Genomic DNA, 14360 nt, shown 5'->3' on the forward strand with positions numbered 1-14360 from the left:
ATCCCGAAGTCGGCCCTGTCAAGATAGGGTTTGATAAGGACCCTGCCAGCCATGGTCATCTGGCAGACAAGTCGAAAGAGCGGTGGATATTACGAGGACGCGTTGACGGTTGACATCCAGTTGAACATGCTCCTTAAAGTTTTCAGGCCTCGAGCTGCAGGCGCCCTCGCCATGTGCACAAACGCCAGAGGGCAAGTCTACCCCGCCATCGGAGGGTGGGGCAGTTGGGCGCTGAAGTCGTCGAGAAGCATCACGATATCGTGTTGGGAGGGATCAGATAACAGTCTGCGTAGGATGATAGTGGAACAGATAGGCGCAATCGATTATATACCTTGTAGCTTGCATACGGTAACGAGCGTCAAGGGAATGTATGCCGGTCTTGCATACCCCTCGTCGTCATCATTGGCTCAAGCTTCCTATCGCAGCTGGCCCCTGTTCATGAAGAGGCAGAGCTCTCGACGTTTGCTTGTTCGTTATCACCCACAAAGCTAATCTCTACACGCCTTTGAAGCCCTTTCTCAACGCCGTCCTCTTCTTGAGCCCTTTCGACTGCGCTCGTTGCCCGCCCATTCCATCCACAACCACCACGATGGCGTCAGAGACCCCCGCCACGATCACCGTCGAACAGCTCCCCGAGCTTCTAAAAAACGACACGTCTGTCAAAGTGGCAGGCGTAGACGTTGATGGGCTACTGCGCGGCAAACTCATGGCTAAGAAGAAGTTCCTCAGCGTCGCCAAGGCCGGGTTCGGCTTCTGCAGCGTCATCTTCGGCTGGGACATGCACGACCAGACCTACTTCCGCGAACTCGGCATCTCGAACAAGGAGAATGGATACCGCGACCTCATTGCTGTCCCGGACCTCTCGTCATTCAGACGGATACCATGGGAAAATGACGTACCGTTCTTCCTGATCAGCTTCCACGACCCGGATACCAACGAGACCCTGAGCGCGTGCCCAAGAAGCTTGTTGAGGCGCACAGTAGACAAGCTCGCGGAGAAAGGGTATGGGGCTATGGCGGGAGGTGAGTGTGTCGCTGAGGAGAGGACGGGTACTATGAAGCTGATTGCCTGTGTACAGCCGAGTACGAGTTCTACCAGTTCCGCGCACCGCAGAACCACGACGGTACAGAGAGAAACACCTCGAGCACTGCAGCATTCCTACGCGATAATGCCGTCACTTCGCTCCCAAGCCTCACAGAAGGCATGTTCGGATACAGCATAACGCGACCAGTACACAACCAAGACTACTACTACGGCATCTTCGACGCATGCCTCAAGTTCAACTGCGGAATCGAGGGCTGGCACACAGAGTCCGGGCCTGGTGTATTTGAAGCTGTATGTCCCATCAACGCCTTGTATGACACCATGAGAACTAACGACCAACTCCACAGGCCCTCGAATTTGGCGAAATCGCTCAAATGGCAGACAAAGCCTCCCTCTTCAAGCTCGTCGTCAAATCCCTCGGCTCAAAACACGGCATAACACCCTGCTTCATGGCGAAGCCCCGCCAGGGCCTGCCAGGAAACAGCGGCCACATGCACGTCTCCATCGTCGACAAGGACAGCACAAACCTCTTCGCGCGCGCAGAAGAAGACAAGGACGCCGCGTACCCAGATATCCGGTTCCTCTCCGACATGGGGCGCCACTTCCTCGCTGGCCTGATCGACGGCCTGCCGGATATCATGCCCATCCTGGCGCCGAATGTCAATTCGTACAAGAGGCTGGTTGAGAACTTCTGGGCGCCTGTCACGGTCTCGTGGGGCTTGGAGCACCGCGCTGCTAGCATTCGGCTTATCGCGCCGCCCACCGCCTCGGCGAAAGCAACGCGCTTCGAAGTCCGCGTCCCGGGCGCAGATACAAACCCGCATTTCGTGCTCGCTGCAATTCTAGCGCTAGGGTGGCGGGGCGTGGAGAAGAAGATGGAGATTGCCATACCGCCGCTAGGCAAGGGCGAGGATGTAGGCGGTACGGCGGATAAGGGACAACGGCTTGCAAAAAGCTTGAAGGAGGCGACGGAGCGGTTTATGAGGAAGGAGAGCGTGGCGCGGGAAGTTTTCGGAGATGAGTTTGTAGACCATTTCGGAGGGACAAGGGAGCACGAGGTGCGACTTTGGGACGAGGCGGTTACGGACTGGGAGGTCAGACGCTATATTGAGGCTGTCTAAGCTCGCGATCCTGGACGGGTCGGTCGATTATACCACTATTCCATATATTATTACGTTTCATCCTCTCACATCCCAATCAGCCCCTTGATCCCCCTGACCTTCCCACGCACATCTCCATACCCCAACCACACAATCCCCATGGCGAACTTCCACGCCTTGCTTCCATCCTGAACGGGTAAGTCCATCGGCGGCGGGATGCCCGTCTTCACACCCATCCACCCCAATCGATCCCTCGTAACACTCTTCGCGTTACACAAACTCCGCAGCCCCTCCTTGCCAGCAAAGCGTCCGTATCCACTCCCCTTGGTCCCTCCAAACGGTAACTGCACCATATACGTGACAGCGAAATCATTCACCGCGACCATGCCCGCATGTACCTCTCTAACCACGCGCTCAAGATCGGCGGATTTGGAGCCGTACACGGAGGCGCCGAGGGCGTAGATGGTGCTGTTTGCGATGGCGATAGCGTCGGACACGGATTCGGCGCGCATGAGCAGGAAGACCGGGGCGAACAGCTCTGTTTGGGCGATTTTCATGTCGCGGGTGACGTTTGTGAGGAACGTGGGGGTGAAGTAGTGGCCCTTCGGGTATTGAGGGTGGGCGTAGCGGGTGCCGCCTGCGAGGAGGCGCGCACCTTGTTTGACCGCATCGGCGATCAGGCTTTCAAGGTTGGAAAAGCTTGCGGCGGAGATTGATGCGCCGACATCGACGGGTGTATCGGGGCTGTTGAGGATGGAACCCGGACGCAGGGCGCGGATCTTAGGGGTGAGGTATTCGACGAGACGATCGTGGACGTTGGGGAGTGCGATGACACGCTCGATGCCTATGCAGTTCTGGCCAGCAGATTGAAAGGTGCCACGCATGAGGATGCTGGCTACACGCTTGAAGTCACTGTTTGACAGGTCGTCGAGTAGTATCGCAGGATCTTTCCCGCCTAGCTCGACACATACGGGGATGAGAGCTCTTGCAGCCGAAGCGCAGACATGGTGCGCGACTGGTCGCGAGCCGATGAAAGTTATGTGAGAGATGCCCGGGTGCGATGTCAGGTGGTCGGCGACGTTGGGCCAGCAGACGACAGACTGGACGAGATTGGAGGAGTGTCCGCATACTTCGAGCGCACGGGTAGCGATTGATGTGAAATACGCTGAGGACCAGGCGGTGGCTTCGGAGCCCTTGACAATGATGGCGTTGCCGGCGAAGATGGACGCGATGATGGGCGAGATGAGATTGTGGAACTACAAGCGATTAGTTGCTATTCAAGAAGAGATCGTTTCACGGAGCTTACTGGGTAGCTACAATACAGGTCAGCAATGAATCACAAGCTTGTATAGAGAGGGGTACTCACTTCCAGCTTACACAAGCTGCCACAACGCCCAACGGTTCATACATAACCTCATTCCACTTGTACATCATGAGAAAGTTGGTGTCCCTCCTCTCACTCTTCAAGCTCTCCTCGCCATGCTTAAGTGTCCACCTAAGCTTTTCGACTGTGACCAGGATTTCTCCCAAACTCGCATCCACCATGGTCTTGCCCGAGTCCAGACACGCGACCCTGGCAATCGTTTCCTGGTTCTCGAGAACGAACCGCAACATAGTTCGCAGCACCTTCCTACGCTGAGAGAATGTCGTGCGCGCCCATTGCACTTGGGCCTCGCTTGCTTTCGCAATGCAGCGGTCGATGCCTTCTGCTGTGGATGGGTTGACACGCCCGAGGGCCTCGCCAGTCGCAGGGGCGTAGCATTGAATAAGGGAAGAGCCTGATACCTGCAAAGAGTCAATTAACATCCTTGAGTACCCAGGCGGTGAGTGTACCTTCAGCGACGCATCGTCGAGCACCTGGCCTTTCCACCCAGGTTCTGCTTCCGCTGGCGACGGGATATTGTACAGAATCGGCCCCTCTACATCTCGCCTCAACGTCAGATAGAAAAGAACCAGCGTTGCTGCGCTAAGAGCACCCCAGACATAGGCGTCGAGGGCGCGAAAGTCGCGCTCCAGCATGTGCTCCATGGTGAAGCCAGTTGTCTTGGTTAACTCTGGTTGGACCCTGAGATTTTCGAGTTGCTACTGGCGCGTCGACGCGTGATCATCTGAACCCACGAAACGCAACCACCAAGTTCCTGTCGCCGGATTGGTAGGAGCAAAACTCCGAGCGAATAGACGCAAATTGCCTGTTGCGGCAAGTTCCACAAAAGCATCGATGACCTGGGAAGGGCGTCCGGGTCCAGTAGGAAGTCACCTCCCTACACCACGCCGAAATCACAAGCTCAGCCACATTGTTACCGCAAAACTCAAGCAGATATTGTGAGCTTCGAGACGCACGACTAGGTCGTAAAATAGCCGTCCAAGAGGTTTGTTGTATATTCGAAGTTCTAATGTGTTCCTTTTTGAGGGCCCGGAAGTCTCGACACCTTAGTTGGTGACGGAACTGAGCACTGGAACTAGACTACCACAGGACTTCCTTGAACCAAATCAAACCAAACAGGTCCTCTAAAGAACTCCGACGTCGGTTGGTTGGTTAGTTAGTTGATTCAATTATAGTCCTGTATCATAGCCCTGTGGGCAAGTAAGACTATCCTAATCCCCTCTCTCTCTCCCCTAAAGCCTCTAAGTTTCAAATAGACTATTCTACCAGTAGTATTCACCCAGGTCTTATTTTACCGCTACCGATTAAACGGCTAGGTCTAGAGGCCTGCTAGGCAGAGAAAAAGTTCTTAAAAAACTCTGCCTATACTATAATGTTAAATTGTTGTAGATAGCTATCTACTTCTGCCTTTTAGCGTAGAGTGAATGCTCTCCTCCTGCTATGCCCTCTTAACGCTATACATCTCTCTAGTATCTAATAGTCCCTCCCTATCTAATCCTCTCTACCTTATAGAGGGTTAGACCTAGAAGAGGATCTGTTCCGTGCTTAGCTTCGTTAAGGGTGTTAACGCCGGTTAGGTAGGCAGAGGGAGGCAGAACCCCTATCTCTCTGCCAGGCTCGGTGCCAGCAGGATTGTAAGGCTAAAAGGAGTAGAGTATCTGTAATACAGCTATCAGCGCAGCTAGGAGAGGGGGATAATACTTGTAAACAGAGATTAAGATTAGAGATTAGGACACGTTGCTGCATTAGCTCTGCCCGAAGGCAGGTTCGTAGCCCTCGCCGCGTACAGGCTGCAGCATCTGTTTTTTGAGGGCCAACTCCGACGTCTGCTTCACAGAATCCGCCTGATCCTCACGTACTCGCCGTCAACATCGCAGATGATCGTTCCCCTGCGATATGCTCCCATTGTACGGTAGATTTCCGCAGCCACCTCTTGGACGTCATCCTTACGAGAATAACTGTACTCTTCCTCACCCGGCGCCTTCCTTCCTTCGTTTGGAGTCTCATCTGTTGATGTAAAGGCCAGTCCAGCACAGATGAAATGCTGTTTAGTAGATGTACCGCCCATTGCCGCGCTCTGCAATCTCGAAAACAGACTACCCGCGGGAATGTTGCCGATTGTCGACTGCCACGTCGCAGCCAATGATCCTAGGGAATATGTGAGTCGGAAAAGTAACAAGAGATATGAAGTCCAAACCTCCTAAGACTCCTCCCACATTGAACCCTGTTGGTTTCTGGCCAGTCCCTACAAACCCCAAAAGGTGCATGACGATGCCTGACCCATACATGCAAATACCGTATCTCATCATCGCATTTTTATCTACACGGAGCTTCTTCCAAAACTCATCATCTGAATTACCGTGATCTTCATCCCACGGCTTTCCAAACTCCATGATGGCGAGTGTCGCTTGTGGAGAGAGAGGTGCTGTGTAAATGGTGAAGCTAAACACAAGAGGGGCAAGAGCAGGTAGAGCAGGTAGAGCAGGTAGAGCAGGCAGAGCAGCTGAGAAGGAAGATGGAAAAGAAGATACGCATAAGATGAATTAGTACTGGTGGATTTCTGAATCACCATGAAGCAGTGAGTGGTGAAGTGAGCGTGAGCGTGAGCCACAGGTAAGAAAAGCTGGAACGGTATTAATCCTTCATTTGGAACAGTTGACTGAGAGACTGGTTGTACATCCAGACTCCCAACCTCTTCTTTCCAAAGGCTTATAAGTTAATATACTCGATTATTGCTTGTCTACAAGAATTCTTGTGAGCACACTGTATCCTGTCGTGATCTATGTTATTGCCAATGTCATTCAAATGCTCTCGGTTAATCGAGACAGTAGGATGAAGCTACATTCTACCAAGTTACTAAACTACAACATCAAAAGCGAAGATTGCTTCAGACTAAGCGTATACTAGTGTTTATAGCACGCAAGTTGTACGTAAGGTTTGCATGTAGTTGTTTAGCCGTTGGAAAATTCTGCTGCACATTGGTTCATGGTACTTCGGTTACCGGTAACCGAGAGTCAGCCTCGTTCACTTTCGTTGAATACAAACTCACCCTTCATCAACCTAAAGGCTGTCCGAGGAGCTCTTCCCCACAAAATGGAAACCTTCATGATCACCTGCGATGACGCTCATCTACGCATCGAGCACGGAGCAGTTCCCCGCAATTTCACATATATTAACCTCGTCACGCCGAAGTGTCTAGCGTCTAAGTTACGAACATCGTCAGCTCCATAGCCAGTACATATTTTCTAAACGGTTACCAATTCTCTGTCGACTATGCTCAGAGAAGTGACGGAGCAGAGTATTCCGAAGGCCACCTCAAGTCGACTGACCCAGTCGTCTTATGCCTACATGCGAAGCTCGCCATCTGTCCTGGTCCCTTGGATCCTCTAATCTAATATCTGGTGTTTCAACCAATATGTTTTCCCCACAAGAGCGGGGAGGTTGACTCCGTTTAACCTTAGGGTAGCTCATAATGCAGGAAGGGATGGAAGGGGCGAAATTTGTCGTGGCTATAAGAATGTTCAGCCCAATCCTGAACTACTTCACAGAGTAACAGGGCTCCTACCTAGTTAGCCATGAAGATCACGGCTTTCCTTTCGTTCATCGCTGCAGTGGTAGCATTGCCAGCCACGAATGACATCTCACCGCGAGCCTCGATTTCGAAAGTCAATGGACTGAAGTTCAACGTCGACGGGGTCACGAAGTATGTGGCCGGCACCAACAGCTACTGGATCCCCTTCCTCACGAACGACACCGATGTCAATACGATCATGAGTCACCTATCCACCTCGGGCCTCAAGGTCCTACGAGTTTGGGGCTTTAACGACGTGACATCGATCCCTAGCTCAGGCACTGTCTACTTCCAGTCCTTCTCTGGCTCCACTGCGACGATCAACACGGGCGCCAACGGCCTTCAGCGTCTCGATGCCGTTGTCAAAGCTGCTGAGAAGTACAACGTCAAGCTCATCATCAACTTCGTCAACAACTGGACAGATTACGGAGGTATGGCAGCGTACTTCTCTGCCTGCGGTGTGAGCAGTAACGCACAATGGTACGCATCGACTCGCTGCCAGACCATGTATCAGGCGTATATCAAAGCTGTAGTATCGCGCTACCGATCTTCGACTTCTGTGTTCGCGTGGGAGCTTGCTAATGAGCCTCGCTGCAACGGATGTCAGACCTCTGTCCTCACCAGCTGGATCCGCCAATCGTCAAACTACGTCCGCTCCCTCGACTCCGACCACATGATCGCCATCGGTGATGAGGGGTTCGGTCTTTCCGGCGACGGTTCCTATCCATACCAGTACTCCGAGGGTCTTGATTTCGCCGCCAATCTCGCGTTACCCAATATTTCGTTTGGCACATTTCACTTGTACCCTTCGTCCTGGGGCACAAACAACACTTGGGGCAACGCCTGGATCACAGCTCATGCAAAAGTTTGCCAGTCACTCAAGAAACCATGTTTGCTAGAGGAGTATGGGGTGACGACAGCGAGTGATCATTGCCCTGTGGAGAGCGAGTGGCAGAAGACAAGTTTGGGACTGAAGGATGCTGGGATGGCTGGAGATTTGTTTTGGCAGCTAGGTGATACGATTCCGAGTACGGGACAGTTGACGCACGATGATGGGAACACGATCTATTACAAGAGCTCAGATTGGGTGTGTCTTGTCGATAACCACAGGACAAGCATTGGTTAGAAGCAGTGGGTTATCTGTTTGGTTGTACATAACTCCGTTCATGTCATTCCTCTTCTGCTTTGCATACTGAGTTTCCAAAAGTTGCGACGTGGGGTATGTGGCTTCGCGTTGCTGGTATACGTTCAAGTCTAGATATGGTCATCTTGACTAATCGCCTGCTGGTTCGTTCCTTCCTCGTCACGGAGGTCTTGCTAGACTAGACTGAGCAAGGGATTGTCCTATAAAGGTTCGGAACTGGGTTGCATTTCCCATTACAGTTTCTGCATATCGAGGTTTTCGTCAACTGCGCATCTCGGTTCTTGCTCCGTCGTGTCAGGCCCCATGCTGAGTTGGACAGCAGACAGCACTGGCGGGCCTGATGAGTAACTAGCAGACGCGTATCGCCAAACTGCGAATTGTCTTTCTCGCTGCACTCTCGCCAACCCCTTCAAATGCTTACCAAGCGTCACGGAGCACTCGCCATGACGATCGCGGTCGCACTGCGCGATCGTTCAGCCTCCTGCCAGGCGTTACCCCGCTTACGGACTCCGAACCACCATAGGAGGCTGGGGCGCACACATCAGAAAGTTGGTGGTTCTCGACAGCCGAACACACAGCCACAATGATGACGGCTATTCGTGTTTGTAGTGGATTCGCGTTCCCTTCCCGAGATAGAAGGATTGCGTGGGGAACGCTGGGGGCCGGATTCCAAGCCACCCTTGCGCAGGCCATTGTCTGCATTGGTCCCGCATGAGCTGAAGGTGCGACGTCCAAACGGGCACAGGGCTGAGATTCGAGACACAGGCCTTATTTGCCAGGCGTCTTACTGTCTGACCTTGCGACGCTGCCTTCTCTTCCGTCTGTGATAGTAAAATCTCTGCTGTGTAGCTTCTTCGCACTGCTGCAGATACCAGTGTAGTACCGACCAGACACGACAGCAGCATTTCTGCATCTGCACGACGACAGGATAGGCGGTACGAAAGGAACCTGAAACAGCAGACCGGGCAGGCAGAGAGGGGTAGGTGGATCTGCAGCTATGGCCGACGACCGCCGTCCACTCGTCCACGGACTGTCGGACTATCCTGAGACAGCAGAGCACACACCTGCATCGCCCTCGTTGGGCTTCACAAACAAATTCCCCTCCCTCTCGTTCGCGCACATCGCACCCCCGACCACCCCGCCGACGCCCTCGCGCCCCACCTATGCGCGTCTCCAGAGCGATGCGCCGGTGGAGAGGAGGACCCCAAGCACCGTAGTTGAGGAAGACGAGGAGGATGACATCGCAGACAGCTTCAGACGGCAGGACAGCGGCGGCCTAGGCATAGCTGCCTCGAACTCCCCAGTAGCAAGTATCAGGCGGGCCAGCCTCGCCAGACGTCCAGTGGCTTCCTCTCTCAAGAGCCCCAGCACCGCGTCACCTCCAGGCACAGCCGACCCGTTCTTAGGCAGGTTTCCCCACGATTCAGCCGAGGCTACGCCGGATTTGACGCGCGAGAGATTCAGTCCTAATGGGGGCTATGAGGAGTTTCGGCGAGGGCTTCCAAACCATGCCGTGCGGAGTCTTACAGCCGCCGGCCACAACTACGAGCAGCCACTGCACTCTTCAGCAAGAAAACCGGGCGCGCCTTCCGCTGAGCCCGCATACGAGCACACGTTTCATCCCTCACACGAGTGCCAGACCACCAGAGACTTTTACAACTCCAAGGTTTCCTGGCTGAACGTCAGCATCATCGTCATATGTCTGTTTTCAACCATCTTTTCTGGTATCTTCCTAGTCTTGGCGCTGAAAGCACCGCGCTATGGTCGCAGGATCCGAAGTCAAGGCCACTTCAAACCCTCAGATGCTATTCTCCTCACTTCTGTTCTGGCCAAGGCCATTGAGCTTTCCTTTGTCACGTCCTTTGTCGCCTTCCTGGGACAAGTCCTCAGCCGGAGGGCGTTCATGAAAGAAGATGGCCGCGGTGTGACACTCTCAGAACTGAGCATGTGGAGATGGGTCGTTCAGCCAGGCACATTAATCACGCACTGGGAAGCCTTTTTTTACGCTGGGACTTCTGTTTTGGGTATACTGAGCTTGCTAAGCGCAGTCGTAGCCACCCTTTATTCGTCTGCGGCCGCTGCGGTGGTCCAGCCAGTATTAAGAGACGGCGGTGATTGGACACCTATGATAATGGCTGGCAGTATCAGATCGGATTTTGCTAACATAGACTATGTCAAAGCCATGTGCGAAACTCCAATTCGTACTGACAAGGAGTATAGCGGTGCCACATGTGTGCAAATTGAGCACGCTGGCCAGGGATACTACAACTATCAGCGCTACCTTGCTGGTTGGGATGTTGCAGCTTCTAACGGGAATGGTTCTTCTGACCAGCGCGAACGACCACCTGGCTTTGGGCTACTATACGACAATACCACAGTCACGGCCCAATGGATCAACATCGTCAACACCACAGAGATCTCTAAACAGCATGGTCGAGTCATTAACAACGTCTCTCTGGCGATGCCTCATTCCGGAGTGTTTGCAGCTGCACACGATCAAAGAAACGGTATTCTTCAGCCGGAAGAACTCAATTCAGAAGGAACGTACTCATTGCGCGCATCTGTACCGTCGCCAGTCTTGAATGCGCTTTGTGTCAACATGAATAAGACGGAGCTTGACCCGATCGTATATGACAGCTGGAACGACGAACTCGTCAACATCACTACGTGGAAAGACGGGTTTCTCATGGATAACGCGACCACGACGAACAAGACCGTGGTGGATGATATCTTTGGTTGGAATGATGTGGACCGAGTGGACTACCCGCCTGTGTTTTCGAGGTTTCCGCTTCCCTTCAACACGGTGATGAACCACACTTCATACCCATGGGGAAGAGCTGCAATATATTTCCTTGGCCAGGGTGGTTTAGCCGACGACGGCACAAATGGGACTGGTACGTTTGCCTTGTGTCGTCTCCAGATGAACCTCAGCCCAGAGTGTCAAACACGGTATAACGTCAGTGGCGCTAGCGGATCAATGGAGAGTCTCTGCGAGGACCGTGCCGGCAGTATGCAGTATAGCGAAAGGAACCCTGACGCCCAGTGGATTCTCGGTGTCAGAAACTGGAGGGATATCGGGTTCGATTGGGCGAACAGTCTCTCGCTAAACACTGGAATCATGGACGGGTATGCGAGCATCTCGAGAATATTGACCCAGTTGATCCTGATGCCGTCTGACCCGGATCCTACGAATCTTGCAGTTAAACTCAATCCAGACTTGCCGAGTCTGGGTGAGGCGCTAGCAGTTCTCTCTGGCTGTACGTTGCTTAAGTCTATGATTGATGCACCATTTGTGCATTTCTGGGTAAGTTCAGTAATCTCATGTACCCATATGCTCACAATACTAACCATGTTCTTAGAACTACACACGCCCCGCGCTTGATAATTACCAAACCCAATATTTCAACGCGTCTCTCAGGGCCCAGCAATACGCATCCGGCGGCGTTGATTCCGCCTCAAAGGGCTGGATTCTTATCCTACTCCTCGTCTTCCTGATGAATGTTGGCGTCCTCGCCTACTTCCTTGTCCACCGCGGCCTAGTCACCGACTTCTGTGAGCCGCCAAATCTTTTCGCTTTGGCTGTCAACTCGCCGCCTTCACACGTCCTTGCTGGATCGTGTGGTGGCGGTCCTGAGGGCAAGCAGTATGGAGTCAATTGGTTTGTCCAACATGAGGGCGGTCATCTGTACATGGAGCCAGGAGAGAAAAGTGATCTTCAGCACGACTATGGGAAACCGCATGTCCATGTTGAGGAAGTCGAGTCGGAGACTCCATCACTTCGGCAGAAGTCTAGCAACGGTTTCTTCACTCCCATTGTTAGCGCTTTCTCAAGACTCACGGGGCAGTTTGGGAAGAAGCGGGCACCCGCCAGACTCCAGTCGGGGAGCGCGGTAGAGCGAATGAGACCGGTGAGTGTGGCGAGTAATGCTGGATATGAGATGGAGGATGGAACTACACGGACACAGCGACAGTATGCCAAGCTGGCGAATAGGAGGAGTATGTTGTAGGATAGTGATTGGTTTCATGTTCCATATTCATTGCGGAGAGACGATAAGTGTGGATTTAATTGTGCGTCTTATCCTTGTAATTCGGAAGTACGTTGAATATAATGAGGACTTTATTCATCAACGATCTTGGCACGTAACACATCGGCATCGTGCTCTTTCATTCTCAACCCATGTTCAAGCCTAGGCTCGACATAATTGTCTTACACAGCTCTGCGTTGATGGCAGTCCACCAGTTTGCCCCCATCATCCCCAACGTACAAGAAAGAGACAACACACGGAAATTGTATAGAAAGAACACATCGCTTACGAGTTTCATACCACTCCTAATCACACACTATTCTCAACTCCTTCACTCCCTCATCTACCCTGAACACCCCCCAACACACCATCCCACAACTCCAACCAAATCACCTAGTCCTTCCAACATACCTCCCCCGCCCATCCGTCAGAACCCTCGTTTTCGGCAGCACACTCGGCGTCGCACTCCTCGCCCGCCTTTCAACGTTCACCTTAGCCGTCGTAGCCATGGGGAGATCAGGGGTTAAGTGTCTCTTGATCTTGGGGTCTGCGTGTAGCGGTAGCGGGAGATGGAGACTCAGTGGGCGGGGTGGAGGGGTTCTGCCGTGGACGGGCTCTGGTATGTGTTGGGATGGAGGTTGTGCGATGTGTTTGCTGGGAGGATGCAGAGTTGATGCTGTTTGGTTGATGTTGTGGAGGTGCGTGGCTGGGCTGGAAATGGGTTGAGTTGGATTTGCGGACGGTTCGTGGTGTGTGGTGTAGTGTGTGGGGGTCGTGGGTTGGGTTGGAGGGTAGTTGTTTCGCGGTGTCCTACTGTCGTTAGTTGGGGATGCTTGTTTGGTGTAGTGTGGTCTCTGTTGCGCTGGCGTTGCAGGCGGTGGGGTGGGATACCCAGGACGCTGTTCTGGTGAAGGAGAGTGATATCTCTGTGCTGATGAATTGATGGGTCGATAGCGATCATTCGGCATATGACAAATGGGGTGGGCGAACTGAGTAACGCTGTGCGGAAAATGTAGTTCAGAATCTATGCAGTACTCTGGAGAAAAGGAAGCCGATGGATCTCTCTGCCCTGGAATCAATACATCTGGACGGGATCCGGATTGCCCGAGAAAGTGTCGAAGATTCTCGAGGCGTTGAGCTTGCGATGTATACATATCGCTTTGTAGAATCAATGGAGGAGGCCGCTGAGGCTGTGGAGCGTACAATGCAGGTGATGATATCCCTACTGTTCCCCACTCCTGAGCACGCGAAGAATATACAGGTGTTCTATGGTTGTCTGCCGATCTGTTGCCAGCCCTCGACTTTTGCTCGGTATCGTCAGTCTGCTGCAAACTCCCTTCGAAAAGTACCGGTTGCGTCCAGACTGTCGTCATGACACCTGATAGATCTGGCACTGCGCCCCCCCGTACCTGTGAGTGTTGTGATACTGTACTCTGAGGGCTTGTCACTATGATCTCCGGGACAGGAGTGTTCCGATATGCTCGCGAGGGTCTATCCATTGCACTGCGAGATCTTGACTGAGCCGTCTGGCTGAATGCCATATTGCGATTTGTTTGCGAGGAATTCTGCACTGGTACGGCAGACTGAGACCTTACTAGACCGTTTGGTGCGTTCGAATGCTGTAGAGACGTGGTTTGGTCAAGCTTTCTCTGCTTCCTTGCAGCCTCTGCTTGCAGCCAATTTTGTTGATGTCTTTTTGAGTTCTCTATTGCTTGCCGTTGACGTGCCTCATCGGTCTTGCTCGTTACAAAGATTCTTGGACGCTGCTGCTCTGCTGTCGTCATCTTGGTTGATCGTGTTGGAAGAAGTGTGGGTGGAAAGAGATAAGTCTTGCCTGACAGAGTGCATATATAAATGTTATCAATCGACAACCTACAAACATTGAGGGCCTTCCAGAAACAAACGTTGATATGCTTTTTTCCAAATAGATCGCAATAGCACATGGGGGCGAGTTCATATGAAATCTGAATTGAGCTTGTATGGAAAAGAATGGTTCTGGATATGATTCTATGCGCTGTTTCGAACGAGTTTGATCTGGGAGTAGTGATTCCACTCTTAGCGACCTAATTGTAGAAACGTCCATCCAACTCTA

The 14360-nt window shown here is 52.7% G+C and overlaps 6 protein-coding genes across 6 annotated transcripts; 3 read left to right on the forward strand and 3 right to left on the reverse strand.

Moving 5' to 3' along the window:
• Positions 1-426: 426 nt before the first annotated feature.
• Positions 427-2665, forward strand: P153DRAFT_365509 (glutamine synthetase). The gene is made up of 3 exons (XM_033667838.1): positions 427-1022; positions 1079-1335; positions 1392-2665. The coding sequence occupies exons 1-3, from the start codon at positions 590-592 to the stop codon at positions 2163-2165; spliced, it is 1464 nt and encodes a 487-aa protein (XP_033525260.1). The 5' UTR covers positions 427-589; the 3' UTR covers positions 2166-2665.
• P153DRAFT_336847 (aldehyde dehydrogenase-like protein) lies at positions 1956-4202 on the reverse strand. Its single transcript, XM_033665719.1, has 4 exons — positions 3978-4202; positions 3511-3929; positions 3451-3457; positions 1956-3400 (listed from the first exon to the last, which is right to left on the reverse strand). Exons 1-4 carry the CDS (start codon positions 4170-4172, stop codon positions 2231-2233), a joined length of 1791 nt encoding a protein of 596 aa, XP_033525261.1. The 5' UTR covers positions 4173-4202; the 3' UTR covers positions 1956-2230.
• A 1157-nt stretch (positions 4203-5359) lies between these two features.
• Positions 5360-6155, reverse strand: P153DRAFT_395284 (uncharacterized protein; the record flags this gene model as incomplete). The annotated part of the gene is made up of 2 exons (XM_033671390.1): positions 5726-6155; positions 5360-5676 (listed from the first exon to the last, which is right to left on the reverse strand). Exons 1-2 carry the CDS (start codon positions 5919-5921, stop codon positions 5360-5362), a joined length of 513 nt encoding a protein of 170 aa, XP_033525262.1. The 5' UTR covers positions 5922-6155.
• A 978-nt stretch (positions 6156-7133) lies between these two features.
• P153DRAFT_365512 (glycoside hydrolase family 5 protein) lies at positions 7134-8343 on the forward strand. Its single transcript, XM_033667839.1, has one exon. The coding sequence runs from the start codon at positions 7299-7301 to the stop codon at positions 8223-8225; it is 927 nt and encodes a 308-aa protein (XP_033525263.1). The 5' UTR covers positions 7134-7298; the 3' UTR covers positions 8226-8343.
• Positions 8344-9240: 897 nt separating this feature from the next.
• Positions 9241-12250, forward strand: P153DRAFT_286938 (uncharacterized protein; the record flags this gene model as incomplete). Its single annotated transcript, XM_033663497.1, has 2 exons — positions 9241-11547; positions 11603-12250. 2 exons carry the CDS (start codon positions 9241-9243, stop codon positions 12248-12250), a joined length of 2955 nt encoding a protein of 984 aa, XP_033525264.1.
• A 407-nt stretch (positions 12251-12657) lies between these two features.
• On the reverse strand, positions 12658-14052 carry P153DRAFT_384097 (uncharacterized protein; the record flags this gene model as incomplete). The annotated part of the gene is made up of 1 exon (XM_033670306.1): positions 12658-14052. One exon carries the CDS (start codon positions 14050-14052, stop codon positions 12658-12660), a length of 1395 nt encoding a protein of 464 aa, XP_033525265.1.
• Between the last annotated feature and the right edge of the window lie 308 nt (positions 14053-14360).

The sequence above is a fragment of the Dothidotthia symphoricarpi genome, assembly GCF_010015815.1.
Source record: "Dothidotthia symphoricarpi CBS 119687 unplaced genomic scaffold P153scaffold_7, whole genome shotgun sequence".
NCBI lineage: Eukaryota > Fungi > Ascomycota > Dothideomycetes > Pleosporales > Dothidotthiaceae > Dothidotthia > Dothidotthia symphoricarpi.